The following is a 19,884-nucleotide window of genomic DNA, read 5'->3' as shown; positions in this document are numbered from 1 at the left end:
CTAGCTGGGGAAGAGGCAACTAACACTAACCAATCCCCTTTATGTTACAGGCCCTATTTGCATAGTCTCAGTAACTTGGTGCAAGTTACAGAGGGCCAGAGAGAAGAATAATGAGAAGAAGAATTTGGAGAACAGAATAGGAGAAATAGAGGGGAAAAGTGCAGTTTATGTTCATGTAAATTTTGACCCAGAAAGTGTATTAGTGAGCATATAAGCTAAACTGCTCTAACAAAAAAGACTCCCAGAATTCAGTGGGTCAAAGAAAATAGACAATTGTTGTTCTTTTATACAAGATGAGTCGTGGGAGAGTGACTCTGTTTTACAATGCTGTCCAGTGAGTCAGATTTCCTATATCTCATGGGTTCCCTGGAATGGTATTTTGCTGAAAATTAACAAGCCTGACTTATCAATATTATGTCGCCATGCAGGATATGAACTAGAAATTGCATACAGTGCCCTTGCGGAGTCCCCACTTGGTTCTAGCCTCCATGGAATTCCTTCTGACCATGAAACAGGGATGTGAATTGTCTGGCCCTCAGAGTGTATTAGAAAGTGGATTTCCACCACCTTCTTAGCCAGCCTGGGCGAGACAGTCTCCCAGACTCCCTTACAAGAAGTGTATCCTTGATGGGGGTTGCCATACTGGGGTCACCTAGTCATGCCCTGACTGCCTTGATCAGAAGGCCCTGGACCAATCTTGTAAACTCTTCCATGTAGCATGCTGTGCGTGTTCTAATCATAGTCCCATTCCCAACTCTATATTCCCACCCGCAACTATGATGTATTCATCTCCCACCAATTATGCTTATGTGAGTGTCCTTTGTCCTCCCATGTCCTATTTAAAACTCAACTTCTCTCTAAACCCTTAGATCCGTTATGATTTCATGCTAATGGTCTCCCTCATCTGGATCATGTGTCTTTGTCTTGTCTTTTCCTGTTTACTACTTAGTAAATGTGCCCTAAATTATATTTGGCATTTGGGGTCTCTTTTGTCCCCTAAAACTCAAGGCCACACCAAGTGACAAGGAAGGCAGGGGCTTGTAACCCAGCTTATTCAAAGGGAAAAGGAGCATGGGTACTGGGGAAGGATCCTGTCACACAGAGCGAGTCTCTCCCTCTGACGGGGCTTGACTGGAAAGGAACTGAACCCCAAGACCTGGAGACACCGTTGCCTTGTGTGCTCCCCTTTACAAAGTGTGTCTTTTCTGAGCCACACAGCAACTCAATCATTAAAAAAGGTGAAGAAGAGCAGCTAACATCTGCTCTCACAAAGACTTAGGTTAGATCAGAACAATACAGCTAGTAAGTGATGTGGTTGAGATTCAACCTCAGATCTGGACTTCTAACTCTAGCCAACAAGTAAAGGACAAATCACAAGCTTGAGGTACTCACGTCCCCAAGCTCTTTTCCACCCCGCTGCGTCACCCCCATCCTCAGTGCGTCCTTGTCACATGGGTACGTGTGCAAGGCTATCACCTGGGGAAGAGTTTCTTACAGAACCAAGGAGGTTGCTAAGCTTTCATACAGGGATCAGCTTTTCACTAAGAGGAAATGCTATACCAGATTCAAGTAAACATCTTCTCATCTGTGGATCTGAAGGGACTGCATTCTTACTTGCCCTTGGGAGATTTGCTGAAAATGGTAATGTAATCAACCACTGATTGGGTTGATATTCACCAATCCTCAGCCCTTTTTGCACCTGTTCAGCTCCTTTGACCTAAGAGGATATGCAAAAGGGGTGGGGTGGAGGAGAATCCTGTGATTGTGTTCCCATGTGAAGGGGAGGAGCCCTTCATTCCACTGTCTGAGGCGCTCCTGTATAAGCAATGACCGCCCTGAACAACTACAGAGCCTTTGATAAACAAGCAGTCAGCATGGCCGATAGCTCCAAATTTATTGAGTACATTGATGAAGCTTTGGAAAAATCAAAAGAAACAGAACTTTCCCGTCTATTTTTCACCTATCAGGGGATTCCTTACCCGGTCACCATGTGCACCTCAGAAACTTTCCAAGCCTTGGACTCCTTTGAAGCCAGAAGCGATGACATAGTGCTTGCATCTTATCCAAAGTGTGGTAAATAGCACATCATCTCATACCAGGGCATGTTTGCATAGTGAGCAGGGGAGGGGAGGGGAGAAGACAAAGGTAGGAGGAGGTCAGTTAATGTCTGCAGGAAGTTAGCAGTTGCTCATTGCTAGAGCTGCCAGATTTAAAAGCTCCAGTATTTTCAGGGAGAAGTGTGTGTGTCAAGAAGGGCAGGGTGGAGGGTGGAGGGTTCTAGAAGTACATAGGTGATGGGGATAGAAAGCAGAGACAGGCTGCAGGGAAGTCCAGTTGCCATTGAGCATCGATCATAATGGAGACTGGTTTTGACTGAAGATAAAAACTTGGTAGTGCCTGTAATTGATATGACAATTTCTATGTTAGGATTTTTTTTTTTAAGCATCAAATGTTAATCCTTCAGTTTCTCGAAGCAAGTTTACAAAGATCTCTCATCAATGGAAGAGAAGGCACTATGATTCTAAATGATCTGGTTTTCATTCATCGCCATCCAACTGCTGCCGACTCATAGTGATTCTGTAGGACAGGGTGGGACTGCCCGGTGGGCTTCAGAGACTGTCACTCTATGGGAGTAGAAAGCCTCAACTGTCTCCCTGGGAGTGGCTATTTGAACAAAGACAGAAAAGGAGCACGGTCTCTTGTTGAAGAGAAATCAGAGAAATGGGCATTAGTTGAATGTTAGTAAATGTTGTTTCCACAATAATCTGTGCGTTCCTCTGCTACCTGCTACCCCAGAGCCAGCTTATTTTCAATGCAGAGGAAACTTTTGTACACCTCAAGTCATGCTTGCAGAGCTTAATCTTATAACGTATATGCTAAAGACGCATGCTTTCATTCCATCGTGACCCTTTAATGAGTCACTTGAATTTTCTGATTTCTCTCACAGGTTCCAATTGGCTTCTCCATATTGTCAGCGAGTTAATAATGGCTGTTTCCGGAAGCAAGTATCAATGTCCAGAATTCCCAGTTCTTGAATGCGGAGACCCAGAGAAGTATCAGGTTAGTACAAAGCCGTACAAATTAGTACAAAGCCATACAAAGTATCATAGAAAGAATGCTTCCATTTGGGGGATTCTTTAACTTTGAGTTAGAAAAAATAAACTAGTAATCAATGAATAATTACTACAAATTTGTTATGTGTTCACCATACTCCCTGCCCATTTTAGGGATTATCTTTGATCTCAAAATAAGTTTATTATCATGTTGCAGAAGATCAAGCAGTACATGACTTGCTCAAAGTACAAGTGAAAACAAAGCCAGAAAGAGTTGCCACCAGGTTGATTCTGACTCGAGCCGACCTGTGTGCAGAGTAGAATTCTGTCCCAGACCAACAGTGTCTCAAGGCTGACTTGTTTGGGAGGCAGGTCACAAAGCCCTTCTGAGGCTCCTCTGGGGAAGGGTTGAGTCACCAACCTTTCAGTTAGTAGTCAGGCCCTTACCTATCCCTCAAAGCACAAAGCCACGATTTGAACCTGCTTTCTTTTCTTCTCTCCCACCACCTCCCCTGCCTTTTCCCTTTTAAAACAATATTTAAGGTCTGATCCGATGACCCATTTATATGCTAAAAATCTCAAAAGACTAACAGGCAGGCAAGGAGAGATGTTGAGAGGTAAGAAATGAATGGACCAATGGAAGTCCCATTAATTTATCCTACTGAGGCCATTGTCGGACTTTTTCTTGTCAAGAAAGTGTTTATCATTATATTTTAAAGGATGTTGGCATTTGCCCAGTCCTAGCTTCCCTTTTAAAAACATCATACATAATGAGTCATAGGTCATTCTCACCTCCCCAATGTGCATTGGGCTGCTACTCTCAAGGTCAGCAGTTCAAAACCACCAGTGGGAGAAAGGCAAGGATTTCTACTCTTGTGAAGAGTTATAGTTTCTGAAACCCATATGATCTGTTCTATGGGGTCTCTATGAGTTGGAATCAACTCGATGGCAGTGACTCTGGTCTTGTGTGTGTGTGTGTGTGTGTGTGGTGTTACCTATTGCGGTAATCAACAATTCCATCTTATGATGGAAGTAGGCTTCGGTGGACTGGTGTATCCCATTTTACATTATTTGCAGCATTCTTCTCCAGCATTGATTTTAATTCCCAAACAATACTTTGGAATATGAGTGAGAGCTTCCTGTTCTGTTGCTTACTGACATAGAGAAGAGTTTTTATTGCAAATCAAAGTTTTGACAGGGCACCACTCAGTCCCGAGCTTAAGCAACCACTATTCTTGGACTCTTTTTCTCCTCAAGAAAAACCTGGTTTTCCTCTTCCCAGTCCGGAGTTCTTCCCGCTTCACCAAATACGTTTGGAGGAATGTATTGCTTCATCTCCGGGTCCTGGCATGCTAGCTCTTACCTCCAGCTATGGAATTAAATGTTGTCTTTCCCACTAAGGGATTCTCAAAGTTAGCCAAAAAGGTTCTGAAGATTTCTCAAAGTCCCATCGACCTTCTAACAGCATCGAAGCACACAAGATTTCACACTGCTGCTGAGTTGATTCTAACTCATCCTGTTGTTGTTAGGTGCCATCAAGTCAGTTCTGAGTCAGAGCGACCCGATGTTCAATAGAAGCCGTAACGCCTGGTCCTGCACACCCTCAACATGGTCCGTATGTCAGAGCCTATGTTGGAGCCAGGGTGTCAATCCGTCTCGTTGAAGGCCCTCCTCTTTTCTGCTGCTGCCCCTCCACTTCACCAAACACGATATCCTTTTCTACCAATCGTGATATCTTTTTCTCTCCTGATAACACGTCCAAAGTACATGAAACAAAGTCTTGCCATCCTTGCCTCTAAGAAGCATTCTGGTGGTACTTCTTCCAAAACAGATTGGTTTGTTCTTTTGCCAGTCCAGGATCCTTCCAATATTCATGAAATGTGCTGCTATTTGAATAGCACAATTCAAAAGCATCAATTCTTTTTTAGTCATCCTTATTCAAAGTCCAACTTTCACATGCATAGGAGGCGATTGAAAAATACCCTGGCTTGGGGAAGGTGCACCTCAGTCCTCAAAGTAACATCCTTGCTCTTCACCACTTTGAAGCTGTCCTGTGCGGCGGGTTTACCCAATGTAACGTGTCCTTTGATTTCTTGACTGTTGCTTCCATGAGCATTGATTGTGGAAGCAAGAGGAAATCTTTGACACCTGTAATCTTTTCTCTGTTTATCATGATGTTACCTATTGGTCTAGTTGTGAGTTGAGACTCATACTGATGCCTTGCCAACCCTACATAGGGTTTTGTGGCTGTAGATATTTATCAGAGGAGACAGCCCCAACTTTCTCCCTTGAAGCAGCTGATAAATTCTAAAGGCAGACCTTTCAGTTAGCAGTCCAACACTCACCCAAAGGTGCCACCAGGGCTTCTTGAAAGCATCAAACTAACATTACTATGTAGTGCAAAGTGAGTAAGGGAAAGGATCCTAGCTCCAGGGTTTCTGGGGGGAAAATGTTTTATGTCTATACAGTGTAATGTGTTTTGAGGTTATGGATGTCCAGGGTTTTCAGAAATATTTTTGTCTTCAGTTGTTACTTTTAAAGGGTAATTTCATTATACCAGGGACAAAGACATTTGCAATGTGTCTTTCTTTTTTTATATATATAAAAAGTTCAAATCATTTTATTGGGAGCTCTTACAGATATCATAACAATGCATAGTTCAATCACATCCGGTAGTATTGTACACTTGCTACCCCAATCAGTTTCAAAACATTTTCTTTCTTCTTGAACTCCTTGACATCAGCTCCCCATAATCCTCTCCCCTCTCCAGGAACCCTTATTTTTCCCCCTATAAAAGGTTGGGGTTTTTTTCCGTCTCTTACACATGATCCAATATATCCATTCACATACAATTCTGTTGATTGATCCCACCCAGTGTGGTTATACAGTCATCAATGCTATCAGCTCCCCATTCCTCCCTTCCCACACCACCCCCTTCTCATACCCACAGGGAACCATTACTCCTGTTACTGTTTCTGAAGGGTCATCTAACTTGGCTTTCATGTTCTGAACAATCTTAAATACACAAATGAACATACACTAATTTAACATGATTAATGGGGTAAAATAAGTGAAAACCATAATAGGAAGAGGAGGAAATATGAAAGAACTAGAGGGTAGTTATGTGGTTCATCAGTGGTATACCACACCCTGGATTTTTCATCGCTTCCGTGTGGTCCTTCTGTGTGGGACTGCCCAATTATCTTGCAGGTGGATTTTGGGTCTGGTCTCCACTATGTCCATGCCCCTTCACATCAATTTGGTTTTTGAACTTCTGATACCTTTTCCTGTCGACACCTCATGATCACACAGACCAGTGTGCCTGTTCCATGTGGAGTCTTTCATTTAAAAATGGGAACCAGTAAGATGTGATTCACTTAACACGTAGTTATCCACTTTACAGAAATCTCTTCTAGATTGCATATGTGTCCTTATCAAGGCACATCACTCAACCACTAACCAAATGGTTGGTGGTTCGAAACCTCCCAGAGACACCTCAGAAGACAGGCCTGACAATCTACTTCTGAAAGGTCCCAGCCTAGAAAACCCAGTGGAGCTGTGGCAGTCTGCACCCGTGGGAGCACGACAACTGCATGACAACTAGTATCAAAACCAGTGTTGTTCGTGGGTTGGCTATAGCATCTCTTCTCACATGTTACATTTTGTTCAAGTTTTGTTACAGTCAACTCCCATTACCTTATTCAATGTTTTTCTATCTCTTTGAGGAATGTTACCGCTTCTCAAATATCCTTGTGTGATTTGTGGCAGTGCAGTTTAATGGAAAGAATACTGTTAATCTTAAAATAGAGAACAAACTTAATCTGAAAATTACCACGTTAAGCATGGTTTTGGACAGCACGCTTAACGCCTCCAAAACTTGTGTCCTAATCCCTAAAATGGTAGTTACAACATTGACTTGAGAGGATTGTGTGGATGAATGTCAAAACACTTCAAAAACAGAACAATGCAATTCAATGTAGATCAGATATGATTACTACTGCCACATGGGCTCAGAGTATTGATTTCAATGTTTTAATTTTTATTTTTTAGTCTTATGTTTGTCCCTTCGCTTGAGTTGGGTTTTCCGCTGAGTTTTCACAGAACAATCAGCTATAAAAGTCTAAGTATCCTACTATCCCTTGACATGACTAGGTAGGTCATTGCCAGATGGCCCAGCAGTGATCTCCACAAGTTGGGGCTGAAAGCTTGACTCTTGAGCCCTTGTAAACATGTCCGAAAAGTCTAGATTTTTGGCCCCAATGGATTCAATAATTTCATTTTTAAATTATCAATAGAAATCAATGATAATAAAAAAATCAATCACAGAGTATTTATACTAATAGGAATTTCATAAAATATTTTTCAGACATTTAAGCGAGTCCCTGGACTTTCAGGCTCTATTGGGACATTGGATTGCATGGAGTTTTTTGCTGTTTGTTTGTTTGTTTTGATGTTTGTTTTTTTTAACCTAAAAATGTATTTGTAGGAGCTATGGCAAGACAGGTATTTCTGCAAAAGTCCTTGGATTGAGAAGAGGTTCAAATTAATTAAAAGAGCAAATGGCAAATTATGAGCTTCCTCGGACAAAATATGTTCAGGATGATAATGAGGAAAGGCACAATTTTTTTTTAATGACAAGGTTGGAGAATGGTAAGCAGGAACCAACAGTGAAATTAAAGAGAGAGAGTTTAACTATTTGTTTATTTACAACCCTCCATTTCTCATCTGCCTAAGGAAAGTAGAAATAAAGAAAAATTAGAGGAGGAGGAGGAGGGACAGTAAAGTCTGAAATTTCCACTCGGATTCAAAACTAAGAGCTATTTTTTGTAACTTTATCTATAAATAAGGAAGCCCCAGATTGGTGGAAATCACTAATGTGCTTGACTCTCAGTCATAAGGTTTTGAGTTCAAGTCCACCAGTTGAACCAGCAGAAGAAAAGCCTGGCAATGTGCTCCCAAAGCTTATAGTCGTTGAAGACCCTTTGGAGCACGGTATACCAGTATACCTAGGGGGCCATACATAGGTGCGGACTTGTCAACAACTAGTTTATCTCCGTATATACCTCTACCTTATTGTGTGTGTGTGTTTAAGAGAATGAAACAGTTTCCATCACCAAGAATTTTGGCAACTCATCTCCATTATGACAAGCTACCTGGGTCCATTTTCAAGAATAATGTCAAGGTGAGTGTCTGTTCCTACTGGCATTCCAATCTGAAATTTGTCTGTCTAGCTATTGGCTCTCTGCGTGATGTGATAGAATTTTAATGGGGTATGGGGCTTAGTAGTTCTTTTGTTGTTGTTAGAAGCCCTGGTGGGCATCGTGGCTAGGAGCTGGGCTGCTGACCACAGCAAGGTCAGCAGTTTGAAGCCATCAAACTCCATCTCCATCTTCCTCTGGAGAAAGATGAGGCTTTCTGCTCCCGGGAAGAGTTATGGTCTTGGAAACCCACAGGGCCACTCCTCCCCAGCCCTCCCGTGGTCATGAGTCGGGATTGACTCCATGGCCGTGGGTCTGGATTGTTTGTTGTTGTTTCTGTTATTTCTCTCTTCAGGAGTATTTGTTACAGTTTCATTCCAACCAAATGCATCTATCAAACACTCAAGGAGTGAAATATCTTTACAACCTGTTTTGTAACGAGCACATTCCAGAAACACACAGGATACTTCAGGGAGTTTAACAAAGGAATCCAACCTCCTAAAATGAGTAAACATTGTTCCTTGGGCTCTTTCTGGAGATAACTTCCTAAAGTCTGAAACTATTATATTTTGAGTTCTGCAGGTACTATCAAACTTTATGCCATGCTTGCACAATTATAGGTGGTTTGGCTGGCTTCATCATTTGTTTTAAACTTTTGTTTCATTAATCGGTACCAGTGTATATTAACCGATACACTTCCTATAATTACTAAATCTTGCCCAATTCTTTTTGCTTTCTGTCACTACCCTGCTGGTGTAGTGGTTCTGCATTGGGCTGTGATCTGCGTGGTCAGCAGTTTGAAACCACCGGCAGTTCCGCTGGAGAAAGGCGGGGCTTTCTACTCCCATAAACAGTTACAGTCTCAGAACTCACAGGGGTCGCTATGGTTCCATGACGGCGAGTGAGCGAGTGAGTCACTTGGCTCCCCCTCCATGAGGGAAAGAGGGACAGTCCGCTTCCCTAAAGACTGATCCCCGGAACCATGGGGGGGGGTGGGGGCAGTTCTACTCTATCCTGCCGGGTCCCTGTGTGTCTGGAGCAACTAAATGACAACGGCTTTGGTTTTTGTCTTTTTGGTTTGGTCTCCTCTCCATTTTAAATGTCTTGGTGCCTCTTTTCTTGCTGAAGAAATGGATTACAGTAAATCACAATCAATTTTTAAAGACTTGAATGCTACTAATAAAAATGAGAGGGGGGGAAAAAACAACACCCAACTCTTGGTAGTGGAGCCATTGGTGCAGATAATGCAGTAATAGCAAAGAAGGACCAAGTGGGTGAAAACGGTTCACATGCCTGCAATGGTGAAGGAGGAAGCCAGGAATTAACCACAAGGGAAGTGCGCTCATTCTGACCCTAGTGGCTGCCTTTGAGCAGAACAGCCCCCTAGGCGGCTCTGAGAGGTGTGTGAGGCTGTTAATATTTACCCGAGTAGCAAACCTCCTGAGGAGCAGCTGGTAGTTTTCAAACTGCCGGCTTTGCGTTTAGTAGCCTACGGCATAAGCACTGAGCACACCAGCAGGGCTCCTTAGGAAGTGACGGAATTGTCTGCATCTAGAACCAGAAAATACCTTACTGGTTGTCTATCTAGGCCCCATTAGCTGCCTGAATTCCACTAACTGGCTGTCTGAATTATAACGGAGGGCCTCCAATAATGAGGGAGCTCCTCACGCACCAGGCCAGCTTTGGGCAGCTCTGTGAAGTAGGTCTTCCTTGTTCTGACACATTTGAGAAGTTCTGTAAGTAAAAAGGCCATGTGAACATAATTTCCCCTATTAAATGCAATTAAGGGTAACTACAAATTCTAGGTGACTCTGTTTGTCTCTTAACGACTCTGTTAGCAACCGGGCTACGACAACTCATAAACTTAGAGCGGGCAGGCTTCTGAGCAGCGCCTGTCTGGTCCTGTGTCACGCTCTTGTACAGGGACAAGAAAGGAGACCCAGAGCTGTGACTCGGATTTCATCCATCCACCAGCCTCTTGGTCCCCACAGTTTAAATTTGTATCTTTATACAAGTATAATTTTCTACAAGCCCCAGTAATCAGCATCTCAAATATAAATAAAAATAGAAAATAAATTCCAAATAAACTTATTTCTAAAGAGAGTGGAGAGGATTTTTAGATCTGCACACACAATATCAGCCCATGCCCACCCCCACTATGTAACGCCAGTCCGAGGTATCCTGTCAGCTCCTGGCTTGTGACTCTCACGATGTTTTGGAATTCCAATTCTTCCCTCCTAGCTTTGTGTCCAATACAAATTTAATAACTGTACATTTTATATCTTTACTTGAATCACTTACTAACACATTCACTACAGTGAAGCCAGGATGGAGGAAATGTCATTAAAATATCCAGGGATATTACATGAATTTTATATGAATTACTTAGCATTGTTTTCACATCCGTGCCTGGTCATTTTAAATGTCTTTAAATTGCACAGGAAATCATAAATAACAATCTACTACTCCAGACATCATGCCCCTCACAACCTGATGTTAATCAGCGGTGACTTGTTCTTAGAGCAACCACAGCGCCACCTGTTGACCGATGCTTCCTCTTTTATGTCGCCTCAAACCACCCATTTAGCCCTTTCCAGAAAATCCTCCTAAGTGAAAGTCAGGATGTTTCTATTTTTGCAAAATTCACATCTTTTACTTTCTCCTTTATGAAAGTGAAATGACTGGCTTCTGAATTTCTAGCCCTCTGACCCTTATGCCCTTTCTCCGATACCTCAGCTGCCATTAGCAGCACTTACTAGCATATCCTTCCATTTTTGTTCACTCCATGAAGTGCAAATCCAAGGTCAGGAAGTCTAACCTCATCTGGAGCAGCCAGTGGGGTCCTACCACCTCCTGGGTCTCTGGGGATTGGGTGGACCCTTTACAATGTTTACTTCACGCTTCCTCCTCAGAGAGGACAAAGAGACCATGTCACGTGTACAGCTCCCATAAACATGCTACTTTGCACTCCCCAAACTAAACTCGTCCGTGCTCTAATCTTTCTCACCAGAATTTAAGAATTATTTCCATTGTCCGTAGCAGTAGTTTGCCATTTCCACTCAATCTTGTGGGTTTAGCCTCTCAGGTCACGTTCAGGGCACTGTTCTGGTGAGCTTGTTCTTTTCGTTCTTTCTGTTCAGTCTCCTGTACATCCCTTTTACCTTCTAAACTCATTAGCAGAAGTTCTCTGCTACACTATCAATTTTATTTTCCTGCATCCTATCCTCTGACGTCCTCATCTGCCACCGCCGGTTCCCCCATTTCTTACTGCCATCCTTTCCCTACCTATGAATATGAACGGCTCCAAAGAGTTTGTGTGGGAAGAAATGGAATTCAAAGATAATGGCATGTTCTTACACTTGATCTTAGCCAAAAGGCCGAGAAACAATATTGGCATGTTCTTTTTGGAGCCCCTTATACAAATAAAACTGTGTCTCATAGGAGAAGACACAAGGATGTTGTTCACCCTTTCACTTTTTCAAAGCTCAAAACATACATCCAAATAAGTGACATTTGTTTCCTCCTTAGATACTTGTGTTATTTCGAAACCCCAAAGATACGGCGGTGTCTTTTTTCCATTTCCACAACGACGTGCCTGATATTCCAAGCTATGGCTCTTGGGATGAATTTTTCAAGCAATTCATGAAAGGACAAGGTATGACTGATAATAATACTAGTAAGAAATTATTCTTACATCAACAGATGACCACATAACTTTGAAAATTCCAACATGGTTTTGGGTTAAAAAGATTCAGCACCCAAGGACCAAAGCATCACATTTAAGTTGGATTTTGTAGCACCACTAGTTCCATGTACTAAATGATTAAAATAGATCGCTGTTTGTAGAAATAACTTAGATCATTCATATGTTGACTATGAGTATTGAGTGGCCATAGAACAGACATGGGACAAAGAGGCATATTACAGTGAAGACCATTTCTAATTAATGTCTCTTAAGTCTTTAGAGGAGACAATGAGAAGAACAAAGAGCATAAATGGCAAGACCATGACACTGAGCATTTATACCTGTGACATGTGTTTGCTACAAAGAGAATAAGCACACTTTTGTTGTTAGACTGTGTCAAAGTTTAACCTCTGGTTGTTGATAACTATGATTTTTTCAGTGGCTAATCATGGTTTGAGCAGTAAACTAAGGATTGTATTCATGCGATTTCGTTTAAGACTCGTAACAAAGGATGGGTAAGGCAGCATCAGCCACACTGTTCCGATGAGGAACTTAACCAGAAAAGTTAGAACACTTTCCAAAGTTCCCACAGCTTTTAAGTGGTTTTGACTTTAACCCGATGGTTGCGGTGGCAGAAATGAATGAACACCTCTTTTTATTAGTGGCTCTGTTGAGTCTGTACAGGGCAGCATAAGGTGACCTTAAAGGAGAAGCTGTTGAACAGGACCACCTCGACAGGTGGCTAGTCCAGCAATGCCACATCATCCCACTGCACAGGCTGGGTGCGCAGCTGTCTCACTGTTATTGCTGTGAGGTGCGCTTGGGTGGGCTCTGACTCAGTGCCCCTCCGTACAACAGAACAAAACACTACCCTGTTCTGTGCCACACTCACAAGGATTGTTGTGTTTAAGCCCATGGTTGCAGCCACTGTGTCAATCCATCTCATTGAGGGGTCTTCCACATTTTCACTGCCCTTCCCCAGGGACTGGTCCCTCTTGATAACATGTCCAAATGCTCTTCTAAGGAGCGTTCTGGTTGTACTTCTTCCAAGACAGATTTGTTCCAAATGCAGGTGGCAGGTTTTTCTCATAACAATAACATTTTCCAGATGAGGAATCTAAGGAAAAGAGATATTTAGGAAGTTGCTCAAAGTTATATAGCTAACAAGCAGCAAAGCTAATTACTGTTTAGATCTGCATTGTGCAACAGGGTAGCCATGAGTGCTGATAACCTTACACATTGGCTGCTTTGGCAAGGTCAGTAGTTCAAATCCATCAGTGGAGCCACAAACCCAGACGGGCAATTCTTCCCTGTCTATAAGGGTCTCTATGTGTTTGGTTTCTTTGGGGTTATACATAGCAATTCTGTACTTGAAATGTGACTTCTAATTGAGGAGTACATTTTAAATGTTATTTCTTTTCATTTTAAATTAAAATTCAATATTCAAATTAAAGGAATCCATAAAACATTTAAATTGGGAGCAAGTGGGGTAGTGAAGCTTTCTTCAACTCTAAAGTTTTATGAGATCAAAATACACATCTAGTATTTCTGATGAGAATTTAACATCCAAAATGAGCTGCTCTGCAAGTGTAAAATACTTACTAGCTTTCAAAGTCTTAAAATGAAAAAGAAGAATGCACAGTGTTTCTTCAGTAACTGTTTATATTAATCATAATGCTCCTTAGAGGCAAGGATGGCCAGAGTTTGTCTCATGTACTGTGTTGGGCCAGTGTGAAGAATCTTCTTTCCAGTTGGAACCTTGTGCGTCCGCATCCCAAGCAAAGTCAAAACAGGACCGGCCATCCATAAAGTCAGCAGCAATATGCACCAGTTCACAGTCCCAAAAATCTCTTCATCTGCTCAGGTTCTGGTCAACTCAATGTGGGCCGCCTCACTTAGCCCCACCAGGGTCCCCATTGGCTGCCTTACCTTTAGACCATGGGTCCGTCACAAATTCTAAACAACCCTAGCCCCTGTGTGCTAGGTCATGAACTTCATACCTGTCAACCCACTCTCTTCTTCTCTCTTCCCTGTGAATCAGGTCCATGGGTGTCAGTGGCCAGACTCAACCCATCTCTTTATTTCTGCATTTCTCCCACTTCCACTCAACAAGTGGATCCAGGTGGTTACCTAGCAAGCATTCAGCCTGTCCACAGGATCCCTTTAACAATTCAGTCCTAGAGAGGAGAGTTTCTTTATGGCTCCACATTTTTTTCTAGCTTCTGACAAAAACCACTTGTTCAAAAGTCAAAAATCCAGAGTTCCTTTTTTTTTTTCCTTCAGTCTGTCAACAGCCCCCTAGGTAAGTCTTTCACCTTCAAATTTCTGGGGAACTCAAGACACTGGGTGGGGCTTAACTTTTCAGAGTCTTCTTTGCAGGCATGTCCTAGCCCATCTAAAGATTCAAATTAATGACTGAAGGCAAGTGGGCTTACAAGTTCTCTATTTTCATACTTCCCAATAATCATTTCTATCTATCATTATATCAATAACAATAAGCAGAGGAAGACAGTATAAACCAAGTACAGCCAGATCCTAAACTCAATTCTTAAAGCAGTCAAGTATAACCTTCATGTACATTATCTTAATCCTTATCTAGTCTATTGATACAAAATATGGCCTTAGGCCTCTGGCTGCATTGCCTCGAGCCACAGCGGGACCTTCTGTCAGCCATTTTCACTAAGCAGCTTAGTGCCTGAGAAATTCAAGGGGCGATTTCTACCCCTGAGCTCAAAATATACACTAACAACATTCGTTTTTGTCATTTCAAACAGGAATAACCAAAGACAACAACCACAGAAAATGATAAAAAGTTTAACTTCCCAGATTCTTTCCAGAAAACAACCCAGTAAACTGCATGGACGTATCTGATCTCTGCCTAGCTCAAGAAGAACTACCATGAGGCAGAGCTCAAATAAGCATCCATTCTCCATCTATATGATTTGTTTCTCTAGTACCCCACTCCCAAGGTACCATAATGTGTTAGTCTGGGTTGACTGAGAAACAAATCCAGACACTCACACGTGTATAAGGGAGAGCTTTTTACCAAAGAGCAATTGTATATTAAGAAAACATCCCAGCCCAGTCCAGATCAAGTCCATAAGTCCAATATTAGCCCTTATTTCCAACACCAGTCTCAGCGCTGGTGTGCATCTCCACCTGGCTCCTATAGCTCCAGGGCTCTGGCTCCATCAGTGTATCTCCATGTGGCTTCTCAGCAAGAATATGAAGTGGAGAGTGTGAGTCTATCTGGCCTCCAGTGAGCTATTTATCTCCATGGTGCCTCCAAATGAGGTCATCAAGCTGCGACCTGATTGACAGCCTAGACTCCACCACTTTACAAGTTATGGGGAGAATATGTAACTGCCACCGCTGGGTTGACTAGAGAAACAAATCCAGTGACACACTCATGTATGTGTAAGAATGAGCTTAATATGAGGCCATTATGTACCAAGAAAACATTCTAGCCCAGGCCAACTCAAGAACATAATTCCAATACCAGTCCATAAGTCCCTCTTCAAAGTCATGCAGTCACATTCAATGCTACAGAATGCAGAAAGATCACAGGCTGGTGGGTGCAAAGTCCCATGGATCCAATTGTGCAGTTCATCACAGGGCTCTGGCACATCTCAGAGTGGCTCTCTAGCCGGAAGGTGAAGGCAGAGAGAGAGGGAAGTGCCCAGGGCCCTCCTTATAAGGGGGTCATACCCACAAGAGGGCCCCATCAGGCTGTGACCTGATTGACAGTCTAGACTCCACCCCTACACTTCAAGTTGACACAAAATTATGTAACTACCATATACATTTTGGACATGTTATCACCAGAGACCAGTCTCTGGAAAAGTAGAAGGGGAGCGGAAAAGAGGAAGGACCGCAACAGGAAGGCTGACACAGTGGCTGCAGCGATGGGCTCCAACAGAACAATTGTGAGGATGGGGCAGGATTGGACGGTGTTCCCTTCATATCTTGGTTTAGAGATATTAAAGTTCTTTCACCTGTTTTCTTTTTTTAACATGGCTATCAGAGAAGTAAAGATTACAGATGAGTATGTAGCTCCCATACTGGACTAAATAATATCTGTCTTATTATTTCTTTCTGGCATTATTAGCTTTCTTACCTTCATTATCATTCATTATTTCTGAATTATTTTATATTGTAAACATTCAGGAATGTCTCATCCTTTTTCTTCGAATAATTTTTATAGCATCATTTTGCTATTATTTATGGTGGAATATTTTGGAAAAGTTAAAAGGATAGAAATTTGCAATGGGACAGGTTTATGTCAGCTCTTTGGGAGCGGGATTGTTATGACTTATAATCATATCTAGTTGGAGCATATACCAGTATGTATCATATGCATTTGTATTGTAAAGCATAGACTAAGCATCTATCTTTTTTTTCCCAAAAGTCTTTTTTTTTTCCTCAAAACTCTCCCATCTATCATTTTTACTCTCACTGATTTAAAATTTCTTAAAGAGTTGTATTTTTTTTCTTCCCTGTGTTTTTAGTTTCTTGGGGAAGCTATTTTGATTTTGCAATAAATTGGAATAAACATATCGAGGATGCAAATGTTAAAGTTATATTATATGAAGACCTGAAAGAGGTAAGATTATTTTTATTGAAGAGTTTTCTATAGACTATGACATAGAACATTTAGTTATAAGGTCTGGTTATATGATCAAACATTGTGTTCAATTTTTTTTAAAAAGAAGAGTCCAGACATGTAATTCAGTCAATGTATAAAATCAAACAATGTATAAGTGCTTTTATTTAACCAGAATTAAATAATGTTCAGCAACTCATTACTAGCAATCATGGGTTTATTTTCCTTTTATGATAACTCAGAAGACGTGCCGCCATAGAATCGCGGCTGACTCATAGTGACCCTGTAAGACAGTATCTAACTGACTGTGGGTTTCCAAGACTGTGACTGTTTACAAGAGAAGAGAGCCCTGTCTTTCTGTTTGGGGACTGATTTCTCCATTGGAACGAATGGTGGTTTCTAACTGTGGACCTTGCAGTTAGCAGCCCAATGCATAACCCCGGTGGCACCAGGGCTGCCAGAAGAAGCCAGCTCCTAGCACAATCACTACGGGTTTGGTAGGCGCAATTGTACAGCGATAATAAGTAAATATTAAAGGTATAGAGAGCATGAGAGATAAAAGAGATATATAGAAATAAATGGAGTCAGACACATTTCATGGTAGCATGCTCACCTCAGCCCCGCTTGGTAATCCACGTGGAGGGAGAGCGAACTTTAATGCTCCCCAAGCTTTTATACTCTCTGGGGACATTGGGGACGTGCAAGCCCCCACATTACAGGTGAAGACATACGTCACAGGAAAGGGTTGTGCTACAGGTATTACAGTGATGGGAGGGGGTGATCTAGGGACATATGCACTATGGAAGGAGGAGGGATTGGGGGTGTACATGCGGCAAGATAGGCGGATCCTATTGAAACTAGAAATTAAAATTAATACAGAGTATCTTAAAGAGATCCCCCAAATACTGATACTTCAAAAGGAAATCTAAAAGAGAGAGAAAACAGACAAATTTTTCCGGAAGTTAGACTCACTGCTTTGTTTTTGTTACACAAACATTGTGTAACAAGCCTATCTTTGCTCAGAGCACCAGCCTCCACAATTGAACAGGTCCAAGGGGGTCGCTGTGTAATTGAGGGGTAAAATTAAAGAGACATCAGACAAGATAAAGCATACCAGTGCTCACCTCTGGGGCCACCATGAACTCAGAAGCCAGGTCCGTGCAGAGAGAGAGGATATATTTCCGACTAGGGACATGCAAGCCCCCTTAATTACAGGTAACCACATGTTTAACAGGAAGGGGTTGTGTAATAGGCATACATGTGGACATGTAACAAGATGGGCAGGCTCTAGAATCAGGATGGCAGCCTAACCATGGTCATCCCTGAGTTGGCTTGACCTTAGGTGTCTTTGGGCTCTCCTTCAGGGGAATCACCCTTATAGGAAGAGAGAGGGCTCTACTTAGAGTGGTACAGACAGTAGGGTCTGATTGCTCTAGATGCCTGATAACCTTCAGGCAGATAACCTTTCAGCAGTTGACCTCCAAGTGTACAGTCAGGGACCATGTGTTTGCAAGCAGCACCTTAGGGTTTGCACATATTATGGGGGGACAACCTGGGGAATAACTCTTCTGTTCCCACAAAGTCCCAAAGCAAGAAGTTTATCCTTTGACATTTTGTTTCCAGAATTTGGCCTCTGGAATAAAACAAATCGCTGCGTTCCTTGGCTTCTCTGTAACGGGGGAGCAGGTTGAAACTATCTCAGCCCAGACCACCTTCCAAGCAATCCGAGCAAAGTCCCAGGAGACACATGGCGCTGTTGGCCCCTTCCTGTTCCGCAAAGGTAACATTGAATTAGTTTCTGGGATGTTGAGTCAGGGAATGAATTTGTCGGCATGTACTAGACAATCCAAATAATACTGGCTTAAACTAGACAGGAGTTTATTTTCCTGAACTCTAAAGAGAAGTCTGAAGTTCAGAGCTGAGACAGACAGCTCCACTGAGACAGCTCAGTATATTTTGAGATTACATCTATCTTTCTACTTGTCACCTGATGCGATGAGGTAGCCGCTGGAGCTCCACCGTGACTTTCAAAATCTAGGTAGGGAAAGGGGAACAGGCAAAGAGCAGAATCCTGGATGAGCCCCTTTCAAGTTGTGCTGAAAGCCTCATCCTCTTGGTGCAGTGATAGCTGGGAAATGTGATTCTGTTTTTTGTTTTTAAACATTTGCCAGGTCACTCCGCAGTTAATATTAGAAATGTGTTAATAGGGGTCAAAGAAGGAAATGACTGTTAGATAGACAACTAGTTGTCTCGGACACAGGTGAGTTTTCTAATTTAGTAAGGCATTTTACATTCTTACAGAGACTTAGGATAATGTAGCTTAGCAATCGCCAATCTTCTGTAGTTTATGTATATAATAAAGGCATAAAGGTATGGCGGTATCACAACAATGACATCAGCTATCGCTTATCAGGGATATGACATGTTCCTATTAAAAGAACTTTTCCTCGGTTTTCCATTTACAACAAAGAGGGTAGTATGCTTAATTTTTCAAATCAAGAAGAAATATTCTAATAACTGTCTGGGTCTACTTTTTGTCTGTGTCTGCATGTTACAGGAGAAGTTGGTGATTGGAAAAATCTGTTCAATGAAGCTCAGAACCAGGAAATGGATGAAAAATTCAAAGAGTGCTTGGCAGGCACCTCCCTAGGAACCCGGCTGAAGTATGAATCGTATTGTCAGGCCTGAGTCTGGGCACAGCTGGAGGCCCAGGATTTTCTTATCCTTCAAACTAATCAGAATGATGAACTACTCAGTAACATTATTAAGTAATGATAATTGAATAAATAACATTTCATCTTAGCAACACTTATCAGATGATAAAATCTGATTTTTTAAATAAACATTTTTATTGGGACATAATCCAAATATGTAATTCAATAGTTCAATAGTATCCAGAAGAGTTGTGTAATCATTTCCACAATTATGGAATACGGTCTTATTTCTTGTACTTCTCTATTTCGCCCGAACTTCCCCTGTATACCCACTAATTAATTAATTAGGGAACCACTAATCCAGTTACTGTCTCTATAGTTTCATCCATCCAGGGTTTCATATACTGAAAAACATACAAAACCACAAAGCAAGAGTAAAAAGAGCCAACAACAATAACAAAATAAAATAGAGAAAAGCCCCAGTTGAAAAGAAGACAGAAAATATGAAAAACTAGAAACTGTAAAATGGGTCGAAGGGGAGAACAAGTGATAAGGTCTTAGATGTTTAACCTAGTTATATCATAATTCATTTTCCAATGAGTTTTGGGCTCACACTGAATTCTAGCCAAGTAAGAACAATTCATTTTTATGACATGGGTGTCCTTGATATGTGCCCTCATGAAGAGATCAT

At 41.9% G+C, this 19,884-nt stretch overlaps 2 protein-coding genes across 2 annotated transcripts in view; one reads left to right on the top strand and one right to left on the bottom strand.

Moving 5' to 3' along the window:
- Window positions 1-19,884, bottom strand: part of CEBPZOS (CEBPZ opposite strand) — a 42,613-nt gene that overhangs the window by 15,115 nt on the left and 7,614 nt on the right. The gene's annotated exons all lie outside the window — the stretch shown is intronic.
- SULT6B1 (sulfotransferase family 6B member 1) lies at window positions 1,875-19,382 on the top strand. Its single transcript, XM_004711167.2, has 7 exons — window positions 1,875-2,073; window positions 2,948-3,060; window positions 8,146-8,235; window positions 11,780-11,906; window positions 16,445-16,539; window positions 18,163-18,319; window positions 19,097-19,382. Exons 1-7 carry the CDS (start codon window positions 1,875-1,877, stop codon window positions 19,225-19,227), a joined length of 912 nt encoding a protein of 303 aa, XP_004711224.1. The 3' UTR covers window positions 19,228-19,382.

The sequence above is a fragment of the Echinops telfairi genome, unplaced genomic scaffold, assembly GCF_000313985.2.
Source record: "Echinops telfairi isolate 266 unplaced genomic scaffold, ASM31398v2 ScPeMD7_10;HRSCAF=50, whole genome shotgun sequence".
Classification (NCBI taxonomy): Eukaryota; Metazoa; Chordata; class Mammalia; order Afrosoricida; family Tenrecidae; genus Echinops; species Echinops telfairi.
This window is presented reverse-complemented; position numbering and strand designations above follow the sequence as displayed.

Coding starts and splice junctions, on each gene's coding strand:
- SULT6B1 (XM_004711167.2), top strand. CDS start 1,875: ATGGCCGATAGCTCCAAATTTATTGAGTACATTGATGAAGCTTTGGAA. Junction 2,074..2,947: donor TGCATCTTATCCAAAGTGTG/GTAAATAGCACA, acceptor TTTCTCTCACAG/GTTCCAATTGGCTTCTCCAT. Junction 16,540..18,162: donor TATATGAAGACCTGAAAGAG/GTAAGATTATTT, acceptor TTTTGTTTCCAG/AATTTGGCCTCTGGAATAAA.